The 17,203-nt window shown below is 32.5% G+C and overlaps 1 protein-coding gene across 6 annotated transcripts in view; it reads left to right on the top strand.

Moving 5' to 3' along the window:
• The window catches only part of NTRK3 (neurotrophic receptor tyrosine kinase 3), an 809,743-nt gene that overhangs the window by 539,192 nt on the left and 253,348 nt on the right, over window positions 1–17,203 (top strand). For all 6 annotated transcript variants that reach the window (XM_053717653.1, XM_053717652.1, XM_053717649.1 and 3 more), the window contains one exon: window positions 10,511–10,699. In XM_053717653.1, coding sequence (XP_053573628.1) covers window positions 10,511–10,699 — 189 coding nt within the window. The remainder of the gene's footprint in view (window positions 1–10,510; window positions 10,700–17,203) is intronic.

Below are 17,203 nucleotides of genomic sequence, written 5' to 3'. Positions count from 1 at the left end.
GAAAAATGCTTAGATTCTGTGAGTGGCCAGGTAAGGTTGAAAAGTGGTTATTACAGTGCAAGGAAGATTTTTTTTAATTTATTTTTCCCTTTAGGGGATGCGGTATAATGCATTGTTTTCATTACTATGCATTGTCTGAAAAAAAATGTAAGTTTAGTTTCCCTTTAACAATGGCATTTTTTATGTGTATACTACATAAAGCATTTTTGCCAGGATTTATCTTCCAGCGAGTATATATTTATATTGTACCAACAGTAAGGCAGTTATTTGCTACATGTTATTATAAATGCTTAATGTTTTCTTCACTTTTATTTTCTTTCATCTGTAAACAACAGTGTGGTTATTTGTTGTGATATAAAGAGTTTAGAATGAGTCATTTTACGTGCACGTGAGAGTAAGACTGGGACACTGCTTCTAATTGTATTCCCCCTTCTATTTTGATAAAAGCACTTCTTGTAACTGGCAAAACCTGCCAGGCATGTCAAATAACTGAGAAGCTGACATGTTCAGTGGGTGGGGGGGCAATAAAATTCATGAGGTAATACCTGCACAAACGACTATGATACTATTATATCTCAATAGTATAATGACTAAGAATCTTAAAGTGCTACTGAATCTGTTGGCGCTCATCAAATAAATAATAATAATAATAATAATAATAAATAAACATGTTTAAAAAAGACTAAAAACAATGTAATCACAAGTAATTAAAAACTACAGACAAATAAAAATATTTCTTATTTCAATATTATCTTAGCTTTCTTAAAGCATCAGCTAGGTATTCAAATATATAAATGCTCTTCAAAATAAAATATATACTGTATGTATATATATATATATATATATATATATATATATATATATATATATATATATATATATATATATATATATATATATATATATTATGGTTAAAGTCAGAAATCCGGGTAATTCTAGGGCAAGCGGTTGTGGGTAAAGCCAGATGTAATGTAATTCCCCCATCTACAATATTTTTTTGCCTCTGCCTGGGAGGATGGTGCCCCACCGTTCCTCTGGCATCCACCCCAAGTGAAACTTGGTGAATGAGGTGTACAAGGGTATCTTCGCCCCCTTGAACCCCCAGGCGGGGGGGCAAAAAAGATAGTGAAGATGTGTGAATTACAGTTCATCATATATATATGTTTGATGCAGTGACTTGATGCACTGTGTACTATTGCACATGCTCATCTCATTAGGAGGTGGAACTTGGAAAGTGTACATATAAAAAGAGTATACGTGTTGATAATGAAAATATACTGGACAAACAAATATTTATTTGTAATTGCATGCATTATCTAAATCATGAAAGTTTTATTTTGACTTGTGTGGCCGTTTAAAATGACATTATACTCCTTGTTTTTGCATAAAAGTTGTGCTTGTCCCACGCTCCCTAGAGAGGCCAAAAAGCAAATTCCATAACTTAGATTTGCGTGCTGTATATTGTTAGTCTGCATTACAGAACATCTGTTTTTAACACAAAGCAAAATGTGTTTAATTTTCCATTAAAGGGCCACTGTAAGTAAATATTTTCTATGCCTGTTACTAACTAACTACCCCAAATACGCTTTTTATCAATAGCATTTCATTAACATATCTCTACCGTATATCAGAAATCTTGTCTGCAAATGTAATTGTTTTCCAAACCCACTCCGTGGGTATCCTTTGCTCTGTACCAATCCGTTTACAATACCTAGGTTTCAAAATGGCGCTTTAAACACAAAGTTATTGGTTTAAGTATTTTGAACACGCAGTGCTGAAAATAGTGGGCAGGATAACGTGACATCATCAGCGAATAAAAGATATAACTTTTAGAACGTTATGAAACTTCGTTTTGGAGAAAATATAGGTCAGTAGGTTTTAATTAATGTTTATTAACTTTAATATGTTAGTTGTTTAGCTTAAAAATTATAACAGAGAGTAATCCTTTAAGTATTTGGTAAAGAGCAAATTTTGCCCCACTTAAACTGCTGACTATACAACACATTCTAAAAATCCTTAGAAAACTCAGGCTGGCTATACAGTTTTAGATAATTCATTAATTCCTGTTTCACTGTTGAATGCAAATTACCACTCCATGTGCTCCTGAGTTCAATAAATATCAATACTGATGCTTGTTATTGGTCATCTGTCCACAGCTGCATATATTGTCCATCCTAATCCATACAAGCCATGAATTACTAGACATTAATATATGTAAAAGGCAATTAGTTAAGTAATGTCTAGAGCAGCAGAATATTTCCAAAGCAGTTACTATGTCAAAGACAAACTTTTATTAAAGATATTTAATTCAAAGTAATCATTCACTTCACACTAACACATTATTTTCAGGTCCTTTGTGCATTGTTTTATTAATGTTCTGTGCACATTGTTTAAATAAATTATTGATGCATATTTGCAAACAAAATACGTGTGTGAATACAAAATTTAGTGTTAGGAGGTTTCGTATACATACAGCTTCCATTTAATGTTTGCAAGTGTGACCAATAATTCAATATTATCATTAGCATATGGGTCACATGAGTATAAAGAGGTGGAAATAAATTAAATCGAAGAACAGTCAATAACAAGGCAATGTATTTTTGTCCAAATCATTCTGTAGAATTGGGAGGCAATGTTATCACAGGTGGTGAAATAGAATTCAGAAATAAAATCATTACTATTTGACTTATTACTAATATATATTTGTAAAGTATTCTGATCTCTTGAGCTGCTTGTGAAGGAAAATAGAAAAAAAAAAAAATACATGAAAACAGATTAACAAATAAACAAGGGTATATTTGTGGACCTGGTAAGTAAGTATAAAGAATTATATTTATCTAATAAGTATCTATCTATATTATCTATACAGGATATATCTATAAAAACAGGAAAAAGACTCAAATTGATTTTTTTATTCAATAAGCATCATGAAAGAATTTTAAAAATAAGCATTACTGATCACATAAACAATAAAAAGTTTCTATAATAATCATGATGCTATTTTTATAAACTACTTATTTGGGATTCCATTTTAGGCAAACAGATTGTAACAGAAGAAATGTTATTTATTAGTGCAAAGTATCAGAGTGATGGGATACTCACTTCTAAAATTGCATTGCTGATGACCTAACACAATACCCATCTCTGCAAATACTGAAATATACTTTCAAGTTTTCCTATACCTTAAAAACCATTAAAAAAAAAAAAATTATTTCTGAAAATAAAGCAATTTCTAATTTGTTGCACATTGTTTTTTAATTTATTTTTGTTACACAGCTTGATAAGAGTATTTTGAAGAACATAAAAATAAATACTGCTAGCTTGATCGTTTTAAGATAATACAACCTTATATGTCTTTTGTTGAACTGAAAAGATAAGGAGTTAGTAATACTATTTATGCATGCTATGAAGCAATCCAGCAAAGAAATTAATTGCCTCGATACTTGAACTCTAAGACCCTTCTACATTGCAGCTGTTGCACGTGCTATAATAGTATTTGGAATAAGTTGCTTCCGCGTAGGAGGTTGTATTTAACTATTTTGGGAGCTGCAGGAATGAGTCTCTGACAAGGGTTTATCTCTGCTGGAACATCTTTATCTAGACAATGTTACAATAGAAGTAGAACCTTGTACAGTACATGAGTGTCTGGCACCTGAACGATAAGCAGTTTTACCCAAGCCAACATTTTTTTATATTCAGTAATTAGGCTCCATTAAAAGAGCAATAAACTCTGTTTCAGGAAAATAAAAGTGAACATGTTAAATATACATTTTTACATGAAAAATATAAAGCTGTTTTTTTTTTTTTTTAAATATTTTTACCATGTGCAGAAAAATGCTTTTTTCAAAGATCGATCAATCTGTCTATCTATCTATCTATCTATCTATCTATCTATCTATCTATCTATCTATCTATCTATCTTTCTGTCTGTCTGTCATCTATCTATCTATCTATCTATCTATCTATCTATCTATCTATCTATCTATCTATCTATCTATCTATCTAATCTATCTATCTTTTTATATGTTTACAATATACAGTATATATATCTATCAATCATATATCTATATATCTATCAATTAATCAATCATCTATCATCTATCTATCTATCATCTATCATCTATCATCTATCTATCTATCTATCTATCTATCTATCTATCTATCTATCTATCCATCTATATCTATCAATCCACATATAAACACACCTAACATTTTGCATGGTTTCTATAGTCCAAAGCAGGAGACATATTCTTAAAGGGACACTAAACACAAAATGTTTCTGTCATGATTCACGTAGAGAATACAATTTTAAACATTTACTTCTATTATCTAATTTGCTTCATTCTTTAGATATCCTTTGTTGAAGATATAGTAATGCACATGGGTGAGCCAATCACATGAAGCATCTATGTGCAGCAACTAATCAGCAGCTACTGATGCTATCTAGATATGCTTTTCTGCAAAGGATATCAAGAGAATGAAGCAAATTAGATAATAGAAGTAAATTAGAAAGTTGTTTAAAATCACATGCTCTTTCTGAATCATGAAAGAGAAATGTGGGTTTCATGTCCCTTTAAGGAGTGCACATTCCTTAAAGCAAAAATGTTTTATTTTATCAGTTTAAAAACGTAGGAAACACCTTTCCATACACTAAACCTAAGTCTATCCAATGAGTTTCATGCCCATACAGCACTTTATCAGGGATACCTCAGTTGTCTAATATCCTTCCTAAATACACTCAAATGTTAACCCCTTCATGTCTTAAATGTAAGTAAAGAACTTAATTTCAAGCAAATAAAATTAAATTATAAGAAAACCAAAAGATAAACATATATCCAATTTGGATGCTGTATACTTATTATTATAGATATATTAAGCATATTCATATGTCCAAACAAGGTCTTCTATTTTGTCCTAAAATATTTACAATAAATTATAACTTTTTACCAAATTTATGTTCATATAGGGATTTTTAGGAACCTGTTTAAAGTTTAGTATAGATCCAAAATAATTATTTTTTGCTTAAAGCTGAAATTCTGTCAACCCCTGTAATAAGTTTAGGTACATGATCAATTGCCTGAAATTCCAAAAGAGAGCATATATATTCTACAAGAGACTTATCAAGAAGCTGTCCCTCTCTATGGCTGAGATTTAGCAAGGGCCGGGTGGACAATGTTCGCTCCCACAAACCTGTCTGTCTGGCATCGTGGCAAGCGGACATCAATATGCTGCCCGCATTTAACATTGCACACTATGTTAAGTGGACAATGCTGCCCCTCCGGGTTGATTGCAAACCGCAAACTCAGAGGGAGTGTATAGTTTAAGAAGCAGATATCATCAGACTGCTGCTTCTTAAGTATTGGCTGCAGGCTCGCTCATGTGAGCCTGCACCGAAGATCTCTAAAACTGCATCACACAGCTTTATAAAGCTTGGCCTATGTGTTGCAAAGTGTCATGCTACAGGCATTTTAGGTATCTCTGCTTCTAAGCATAGCAAATGTCCCCTTACTCGGTCTTTCAAAAGATGGGTATTACAGCTTGCATACTGGCACTTAAATATTCCTTAGGTTATCAGGTACAGAACAAATTTCGAATTGCGATTTGTAGATATAATTTTTCTCCTAATTTTACCTTTACAGTGGGGCAAAAAAGTATTTAGTCAGCCACCAATTGTGCAAGTTCTCCCACTTAAGAAGATGAGAGAGAACTGTAATTTTCATCATAGGTATACCTCAACTATGAGAGACAAAATGTGGAAACAAATCCAGACAATCACATTGTCTGATTTGGAAAGAATTTATTTGCATATTATGGTGAAAAATAAGTATTTGGTCACCTACAAACAAGCAAGATTTCTGGCTCTCACAGACCTGTATCTTCTTCTTTAAGAGGCTCCTCTGTCTTCCACTCATTACCTGTATTAATGGCACCTGTTTGAACTTTTTATCAGTATAAAAGACACCTGTCCACAACCTCAAACAGTCACACTCCGAACTCCACAATGGTGAATACCAAAGAGCTGTCGAAGGACACCAGAAACAAAATTGTAGACCTGCACCAGGCTGGGAAGACTGAATCTGCAATAGGCAAGCAGCTTGGTGTGAAGAAATCAACTGTGGGAGCAATAATTAGAAAATGGAAGACATACAAGACCACTGATAATCTCCCTCGATCTGGGGCTCCACTCAAGATCTCACCCCATGGGGTCAAAATGATCACAAGAACGGTGAGCAAACATCCCAGAACCACACAGGGGGACCTAGTGAATGACCTGCAGAGAGCTGGAACCAACATAACAAAGGCTACCATCAGTAACACACTATGCCGCCAGGGACTCAGATCCTGCAGTGCCAGACGTGTCCCCCTGCTTAAGCCAGTACATGTCCGGGCCCATCTGAAGTATGCTAGAGAGCATTTGGATGATCCAGAAGCAGATTGGGAGAATGTCATATGGTCAGATGAAACCAAAGTAGAATTGTTTTGTAGAAACAAAACTCGTCGTGTTTGGAGGCGAGAGAATGCTGAGTTGCAACCAAAGAATACCATATCTACTGTGAAGCCTGGGGGTGGCAACATCATGCTTTGGGGCTGTTTCTCTGCAAAGGGAACAGGGTGACTGATCCATGTACATGAAAGAATGAATGGGGCCATGTATCTTGAGATTTTGAGTGCAAACCTCCTTCCATCAGCAAGGGCATTGAAGATGAAACGTGGCTGGGTCTTTCAGCATAACAATGATCCCAAACACCCCGCCTGGACAATGAAGGAGTGGCTTTGTAAGAAACATTTCAAGGTCCTGGAGTGGCCTAGCCAGTCTCCAGATCTCAACCTAATAGAAAACCTTTGGAGGGAGTTGAAAGTCAGTGTTGCCCAGCGACAGCCCCAAAACATCACTGCTCTAGAGGAGATCTACATGCAGGAATGGGCCAACATACCAGCAACAGTGTGTGACAACCTTGTGAAGACTTACAGAAAATTTTTGACCTTTGTCATTGCCAACAAAGGATATATAAGAAAGTATTGAGATGAACTTTTGATATTGACCAAATACTAATTTTCCACCATAATATGCAAATAAATTCTTTCCAAATCAGACAATGTGATTGTCTGGATTTGTTTCCACATTTTGTCTCTCATAGTTGAGGTATACCTATGATGAAAATTACAGGCCTCTCTCATCTTCTTAAGTGGGAGAACTTGCACAATTGGTGGCTGACTAAATACTTTTTTGCCCCAATGTACGTGATTATAAGGCTTACAATGACGAAGACCACACTTAAAACTGCCATTTTGTCTACATGAGCATTTCATACCTTTCATAAAGTTTTGTTTTTTAAAAATCTCTTTTACAGTATTTTAGATTGCAAGGGCTCATATTGAAACACATATTGAAACACCTTTCCTTACTATATCCTTTAACTTGTAATCCTTTTCAAGGATGGGCATATATTTCTGTATGATTTTAGAAATTTCAGAATATTGCCTCCTATACCTAGTAGAATAGGTTTCTATATTACTCTCCTCCTTATCTCCATTTCTAATTCTATCCTGAATTTTTCATTCCATCTTCAGGACTTCAACCATTGTATTATTTAATTCCTGCCCATTATATCCCCTTGCTTCAAGCCTATACCTAAGACTATCAGCCTGTACCATATTTTTTAAAATTTGTACAGTTTATTTGAATACGCATAAATTTTCCCTTTTGTATACCCTTCTTTAAATGTTTAGGGTGCGTTGAATCAAATCTCAGGATTGTGTTATCTGACACATTCTTTCTAAATACCTCTGTTTCTAATCTATTATTTTCATAATTCAACCTTATTTTTAAATCAAGAAAGTAAATTTCTCCTTTAGAACTTAAAAAAATAAATCTCAAATTCTTAGTATTATTATTAGTATTGGTATTAGAATTTAGTATTGCTTTTAGTAGTAAGATAGTTTACAAATTCTTCTATATTTTTAATACTTCCCTACCATATAACCATCAAGTCATCTATAAGCCTAGTTTAAAAAGTAATATACTTTTTAAAGGGATTCAATTCACTGAAAATTCTTTCCAATCAAAATAGAGTTTTGTATAAGAAGGGGCAAATAGCAATTGCAAATAAAATTGGTCTTCAAAGACATAATAATTATGTGTCAATACATTTTCCACATCCCTTATCACAAACTCAATAAGGCATTGTCATAGGTGGTATAAATTTGTAACATCATATCCAAATCTTGCATGGTTTCCTGGATTATGCAGTTCTTGATATAAAACGTATTTCATTGTCAGACTCATTACCAGATTCAGATAATTGCAATAAACACTAATTTGGCTGTATTATTTGACTTTGTTTGAAAATACAAAATGAGCGGGCTCTTATTATGAATAGACAAAATAAAGACATGCAACCCACCAATGTTGTTCATCTGTTCATGTGGTAAAATCCATTATTCTAAATTCAAGAAAGCCATTTTGTGCAGGTAGGAAGTGCTTCAGATTTAGGGTCTGATGATCTCCACTTTTGGCAAGATGATCTAAGAAGTCTCTTTAGTACTGTAAGGTCTCTCAAATAATTTACAAATACAAATTGTAGCTGGAGAAGTGTTTATCTCACTATGCAGGGTTCTGGGTATGAAGGGGAGATATCTAAACTATAAAATTTTGCTAAAAAATAAAATTACAAACATTTTGCCTGATTTCTCTTCGTGCTAGCAACACAAGTTTACTCATTTCAATAGAGATCAAGCAATGTCTATATCAGTTGATTTTTTCCTATGTCAGCCAATGTATGTAAGCTTTAACTTTGTTTGCAACAATCCTGACTCATTTAAAAATTCATTAAAAGAAGCCAATCATTGTTTGTGCCACTGCTGGCCTGTAGCAGTAGCATTAGCAACTTGTTTACTTTTATTTAGGAGGAAGATGCTATCCAGTTGCTTTTCTGCTACACTACATATTTTAACCATAAGAAATAAGGGATTAATAAATATCCAACAAATAAATAATGTTTTCAAAATAGTTAATTGTCAATTGTATCAATTGCAATGAGAACAACTAGCTGATTATTGATGAATGAATGTGAACACTTTATGACGCTATTCCATAAATAGGTATTGGAGAGTGTCAATAAATGTGTTATTATCTAATTTCATGTGAAATAGAAAAGCTGGTTCAAAAATATCTATTAATTCCTAACACTTGAAATGTTGGTAGTTCATTTTTTTAAAGGTATAATTTATAGACGTGCATTTGGGTGTGAAAAAATACATTACAAGCCAGATTAGTACTATTTATCATTTCCACTTGCGCACTAACTCGGCTAGAAGTATAAGCTTTTTGCGCATGTCGGGTAGCGCTCATATTACAAGTTGAGAGTAAAACATTTTTGCTCCTGCGCTAACCCGACTAATGTAAAAAAAGGATTTGGAATAACGTATTCCCTCATAGACTTCAATAGAGCAAAAAAAATGGAAAAATACACCCCAATCGGGCATAAACCCGATCACATTTTCTCAAGCACGCTAACCCAACATGAAAATATTAATATTTCATATTCGAATGTGTGTATATATATATATATATATATATATATATATACTGTACATACATATAGGAATATCTATTTAAAAATAAAAAGAACATATTCTGCTGTGTGAAGAACATTGGAATGTGAAATATTTACAGTGCATACATAGTTAAACACTTTAGAAATATGAATATTGCATAAATATTATTTTGCATGTTTTTTATATACTTGACTGCAAAGGGCTCCAGTGCCTATATATATATAAGTATTTTTATATATATAAAAATATATATATATATATATATATATATATATATATATATATATATATATATATATATGTGTGTATGTATGTATTTATGAGTATGTACAGTATTTGTATATATGTCTGTAAATACACACAAACACATATATACTGTATATATAAGTCATCCACAAATGCAGGAACTCATTGGTCTTTGTAGTAAAAGTATAAACTTTATTGATCCATATTAAAAGTGAGACATAACGTTTCTGCACCAAATTGTGCCGCATCAAAAATAATGCAATCACACACCTAAAATCAGCTAACTGATTTTAGGTGTGTGATTGCATTATTTTTGATGCGCTGTGACATTTGACAAAGGCATGATTTGGTGATTTGGTGCCAAAACGTTATGTCTTTCACTTTTAATATGGATCAATAAAGTTTATACTTTTACTACAAAGACCAATAAGTGCCTGCATTTGTGGATGACTTGGATGCTGTACAGCAGTGCACCGTGGCATTTCTATCACTGGTGAGATTGTGCTGTTCTATTTGGATCTTTTATATATATATATATAGATATATATATATATATATATATATATATATATTTTTTTTTTTTAAACATTTACAGGTATGTATTGCTATGTTCGGACCCTTTGCCTGTCTTTTTTTTTTTTTACAACCTGAGACCTCATAACTTTCATCATAAATTCATTATTATATTGGGTTATCTTTTTCTTAGGTCCTGTGGCAGTTATTAGTGGAGAAGAAGATTCTGCAAGTCCACTCCATCATATCAACCATGGGATAACGACACCATCATCTTTAGATGCTGGACCAGATACCGTTGTTATTGGAATGACTCGCATCCCAGTTATTGAGAACCCACAATACTTCCGACAAGGACACAACTGTCATAAACCAGACACATGTAAGTATTTCAGTGAACTGGATTTTGGATGATTATTTTTTAATAGAAGAGTAAATATTTGATGGTTCACAGGTTAAATGTTTTGCTAAATCAAATGCATGGCAGTGGGTGAATCTAAACACGAGAGCCGTTATTGAATTAATATAAAAAAAATCCTATTTAAGTATGGAATGAAATAAATGAAAAGGCATGTTTGAAATTGTAAATGGTGAAAATACATGGAAAAGGAATGAGCTTGTTATGTAAACAAGAATGTAAATGTGTATGACTCAGGAATTAAAGGAAAGGTGCCCTAGGCTTCAACAGTCTTTTGGGAAATTGGCTTTACGTGTAATAACCAAATACAATACTTTTCACTTCAACTTACAGCTTTTTCTTGCATACTGTGCTTTAATTTTTCCTTCATTAACAAAACTCTTTCTTTCAGAAACTATCTATTATCATTTCTGTATCTCCACTTTCGCTAACTTGCTGGCTGATTTTCATAAATGAGCATGATGTCAATATGTGTTGCTACCTTACAGCCAGTGGAAAACAAGTCTATAATGTGCTATAAATAGACCATTGGCATGATGTAGGTAGATTTCAGCCTTGCCTATACTATGCCTTGGTTATACTAAAACAAATTGCTGATGGCATATGATTACAGTTGTTTATTCCACTTTACTTAATTCAACACAAAAGAGTCATATTTGATGATACTTAGCATAGTATTCTTGATATTGCTATTAGTATTGTTGTGCTTTAATTTTTTAATTTGATTGTTTTTAGACAATGAGCATTCAACTCTAATATTTAATGTTTTTGTCTTGAAAATGACAGCGCTAATATAATATTTGCATGAAAAGGTTAAACCTGTGTAATTTTATATATTAATTAAAAATAAATGAATGTTTGTATACAACTGATTCCTATGGATAGATTCTTCTTTGGCATATAAAGGAAAACTCTTACAATACTCTGGGGGGCAGGACTGAATACAAAATGTAGTTTATCGAGGACAGCAACATTTACTTAAAGATATATATTTATTCTTTCTTCCTTTTTTAGAATAGTCTATTTGTATTTTTTTTACTAAAGTGCCTGATTAAGACCCAGAAAGATGAGATTTATAGACATGTTATAAATACAATCATTTCAAAGTTGAAACTCCATCACTGGCACAAATCGGAGGTTTTGGGTACTTGACTGCTGGTAAAATTAAAACTACATTATTAATAATCATAAATCTATGTACATCATGTTTGAGCACTTTTTATTTCCCTGAGCCTTAATTTGAGATGTTAGTTTTTTGAATATTCAGAAGAAACTGGCTTGAATTTACCCAAAATTTAGGCCAAGTAAAAATCCTACATTTTACTGCTTATGCTTAAAACTAACAAACAAATCAATTTTTAAACATCTAAATTTTCATTGAATAAAAGTTAAGAATATTTGTTTTAGTTTTCTACTGAATAGCTGACTACCCATTATCAGGAGGTCCCAAAACACTTCATATACACTTATATATTTTTTGTATATAAATTCTATATTTGCTATTCTCTTAAAATATATATATAATCCAGTCTCAATTTGTCTGCTTAGTATATCCTCCCTAGTATAGCCTCCAATTTCTCCCATATCCAATTTTAGAAAAGGACACATTAAAATATACCACAACATTGCATTCAGTGGAAATTCTGAATTCAAACCTTACTCAACATTGTTTTAATCTTTTAAGGCACATAAAATTAGACTAAATTTAACCAATGGGAATTTTAATTTTAACTAGAAGTACTTTTTACAATGTATGCATTTTTGCAAGTGATAAATAAAAAATAAAAAAAAATACATAAAGAAATACATAAATTAATAAGAAAATTAGGCCTGCTGAGTATATTCCTGTAGGTAGCATGCATTTGCATCCATCATTGACATATCTTTGCAGCATTACTTTTTGTATTTTTGAAAAAGAATAAGCAGTATTTAAACGTTTTTCTAACACAAGAGTTTTCTAACACAAGAGATGGTGGCAAAATAAAATCACTCATATTGTGCATGTATGCTAAAACAGCAGGATAGACAAATGTGTTGAAATGTAATCTTTGACTACATAAATCAAATCATTGTGTCCGTTTAATGTATCTAGGATAGTGAATTCTTAAAATTTCTATTTCTACCCTTTTAAGAATAAGCATGTTTTATATATAATGGGATTATCTTTATTACAGAAATATAACATAAGTATAGAAAAATGAAATTCAAGTTAACTAGTTCTCCTATTGCAAAGTAGATTTTAGATTTGTCAAGGTTAATGCTCGGAAGGTAATTTTATGATTTCACATATCAGTGTTTGTAAAGAAATGTCACTCAGTCATGCATAATGTATACACATGGACCTGAAACTCACAAGACTAGAGAAAAGGGTAAATACTGATTACATTATTTTCAAGGTCTTGATAATTATATATATATCCTCTAAGTACTTTCTTTTTTTTTTAGCTTTTAGCCGACATTATATCATTCATTTGTCTCTGCAACGGTTTTGCATAGTTAGCTCGAATGTGGGAAATATTATTTGACAAAGTTTAAAAAGAATTTTGGGTTTAAAACTTTATGGTACAACAGAATTAAAAAGAAAATTTAGTTTACACCTGTTTCTGCCTCTAAAATAAAAATGAAACATAGGAACATAGAACCATAGATTTTGACAATAGATAAGATCCGTAGACTCAACAAGTCTGCCCAACATTTCCTAAAAGTGTAAACGTATCAGGTTTATTGGATAGCCTTATGATTATCCCCGGTATTAATGAAGTTCCCCCCAATGTTTATTTTTTTACTTCCACCTTCTATTGGAATTTTATTCAATTAATCAAGCACCCTTCAATTAATCAAGCACAACTAATTAAAGGGGCAGTCTATTCAAAATTAAACTTTCATGATTCAGAAAGGGCATGCAATTTTAAACAACTTTCCAATGTATTTTTATAATCAAATTTGCTTTGTTCTCTTGGTATTCTTTGAATAAAGATAAACCTAGGTAGGTTCATATGCTAATTTCTAAAAATCTGAAGGCCGCCTCTTATCTCAGTGCAATTTGACAATTTTTCATAGCTAGACAGTGCTAGTTAATGTGGGCCATATAGATAACTTTGTGCTCACGGTTAGCACTGATTGGCTAAAATGCAAGTCTGCCAAATAACTTAAAGGGACATGAAACTCCAAAAAATGATTTCATGATTCAGATAGAGAATTCCAATTTTAAACAATTTCTAATTTACTTCTATTATCTAATCTATTTCATTCTCTTGATATGATTTGTTGAAGGAGCAGCTATGCACTACTGGTTTCTGACTGAACACATGGGTGAGCCAATCACAATCAATATATATATGCAGCCACCAATCAACAGCTAGGACCTAGGTTCTCTGCTGCTCCTGAGCTTGTCTAGATAAACCTTTCAGCAAAGAATAACACGAGAAGGAAGCAAATTAAATAATATAAGTAAATTGTAAAGTTGTTTAAATGGTATACTCTATCTGAATCATGAAAAAAAATGTTGGGTTCCATGTCCCTTTAAACAAGGGGTAAGTCTGCAGAGGCTTAGAAACAAGGTAATAACAGAGTTAAAAAAGTATATTAATATAACCTTGTTGGTTAGGCAAAACTGGGGAATGGGTAATAAAGGAATTATCTATTTTTTAAATCTGAGTAGACTGCCCCTTTTACTAGCATTTCAGGCCCACTCTTGCAGGCCTGAAAATGCTGAAACATGGAAGCCTCCAGAACTGCACACAACAGTTAAAAGTTTCCCTCCAAAATGTGGATAGCAGTATAGACGTGTCTTTATATAACAGATTATAATTTTAGGACTATTTAGCATTTATTTTATTACTTATTGCTATTAACAACTTGGAGTTTCATATATTTGTTTTAAGCGGATCATTTTGAATTATATATTTGTTAGGGCCTACCAAAAAATGGCTACAATTTTCTGCCAAATATTATTATTTTATATATTTATTACACAATAAAAATATTGAATTTATACTTATAAAGGGCAGTCATGTTTTTTTTATACTAGGTCATCTAAATTATTTGTCTTTTATTACATTATTTAGGGTAAACTTAAAATTATATCTATAAATAGGAAATAGATTCTAACAAGGATCTCTGGTGGAAATGATTAACGTGGAAATTATTTTGTTATGAGCCTATTGATAGTTCATAACAAAATAAACATGTTTTCATTTTGGGAAACAAACTGTAATTAATACTGTTAAACTAAGTATTATTTCTATATATTTTTTTTAAAGGTTTGGGAAATAAATTTATGTTATAGATCTCCATGGTTCTTTCCCAGGGGGCTTGCAATCTAAGAAATTATGCAACTTTTTTTTCAGCAAGAAGAGGAAGAAATAAAAACCTTTAGCATTAATAAATATGTTCTTGGCATAATACATTATGACTTGGATACATTTTTAATGTCTGGGAATACAGTTGATTTATAATGCATACATCTGAAGCTGTAGCACACATAGTTTGAGCTAATAAATAAATGACAGGCACCTTGTATTAAAAGTATCATTCATTTTACATTGCCAGAATTTAAATGATGTAAAGTAGGATGGGCTGGCTGGAGACTTCAGAGAAATTTTACTGCATGCACATCTTGTACTGATAAAGTTTCAAGTGCGTGTTCAGGGCATGAATTACCTCAGCTTTTAACTCCTCTGTTACCCAAGAGTATAAAATGTAACTACCATTAATTTAAGGGTTAACAAAATAATAATATAGTATAATAATGTAATACTACTGTACATAATAATATAGCTTATTATCTCTAATAAAATTAAGCAATTTAGATGTGGCTCTGCACCAGCAATCTTCCCATCCTGCCCAAGAGGTAATATACAGTATTTAGCTGGTATCAAATGCATTAAGAACAGTGACCCATTTCTCTTATAAATTCCATCTTTGTCTTTATAATTTGGAGAGGCAATTTTGAATTGTCTGCACTGTCTATTTCTTTACTAATAGAACTTTACCAGCATAGGGTCAATAGCCTGTCTAAACATACATGTAAAATATGCAGAGACTTTGATATGGAAGTTTTCCAGCAAAGAGACTTATGTATGAATTTCTGAAACATTAGTGTTACTATAAGAGAAATGTACATTTTGTTAAAGCACCTAGATGGTGTTACCAGACGTTTAATTGTTTATAAGGAACACACATCATAAGAATAGTCTGTAAGCAGCAGTGTCATAGATTTGCAATGTAAACACTTTAGAGGTACAGACAGGAATGACTCTTCTATAAGGCAGATCAGATGTACCTGATCAGACAATTATTTTGTTTGTCAGAAAGGTTTTTGTATACCTTTCTTATTGCTATACAGTAAATGAAAGATTCACTGCTATGAAAAAGGGCATTGATGGCTATAATCTAACTGGCTGAATAGTTTCATTAAATTTAACAAGGAAACCTCAAATGTCTTTGTTGATAATCATAAAAAAAGACATAGGGCTAGATTACGAGTGAAGTGACAATTTCCGCTCCCACTTGCACGCTAACTCTGCTCGACTCTGGCTCTTTTCAAACATCAGGTAATGCAGATAATAGAAGTTGAAAGTAAAAATGTTTTCACTTGCGTGCTAACCTTAAGTACGCAAAGACTCAAAGTTAGAATATCGCGACCATGTGAACGTACTCCCCCATAGACTTCAAAGGAGCAAGAAAAGTGGAAAAACCTAACACCCAAATTTGCACTAATCCTAATTGCCAAAAGCCCCCTACTCTAATAACCCCTAAAACAACACATAGCCCACCACAAAGTACCCCATTACACTATTAACCCTTAAACTGCCACAACCCCACATTGGAAAGTACCTGCTACACTATTAACCCCTAAATGGCCACAACCCCACATCAGAAAGTACCCACTACACTATAATCCCCTAAACCTCAACAACACCACATCGCAAAGTACCTGCTACACTATTAACCCATAAAACAGCACATAGCCCACCACAAAGTACCCAATTACACTATTAACCCCTAAACTGCCACAACCCCACATTGGAAAGTACCTGCTACACTATTAACCCCTAAATGGCCACAATCCCACATCAGAAAGTACCCACTACTCTATAATCCCCTAAACCTCAACAACACCACATCGCAAAGTACCAGCTACACTATTAACCCATAATCGATTACAAACCCCATTGCAAAATGCCCACTAACATCCCCTTCTGTCTATTTGCCAATAAATATATTTCTCTTTAGCTGTTTTTTACAGTTAAAGATGACCTTGTTTTAGTTGTGAGCATTGATGATTCCCTCTATAGTTTTCTCTTTACTAAAGCCTATGCACTATATTTTGTGATCACTGGAAACATTTTATCCCTTTCTTAACTTATTGTCTGTCAATACAATACTTTTATGTATTTTCACGTGTGTCCTCCAAGTTATTCAATTTCTAAGTTTTATTCTGGAGTAGAATTGTTCAATGTTTAG

Source organism: Bombina bombina, chromosome 6 (genome assembly GCF_027579735.1).
Source record: "Bombina bombina isolate aBomBom1 chromosome 6, aBomBom1.pri, whole genome shotgun sequence".
Classification (NCBI taxonomy): Eukaryota; Metazoa; Chordata; class Amphibia; order Anura; family Bombinatoridae; genus Bombina; species Bombina bombina.
Note: the sequence above shows the minus strand (reverse complement) of the source record. Positions and strands in the feature narration are given on the sequence as shown.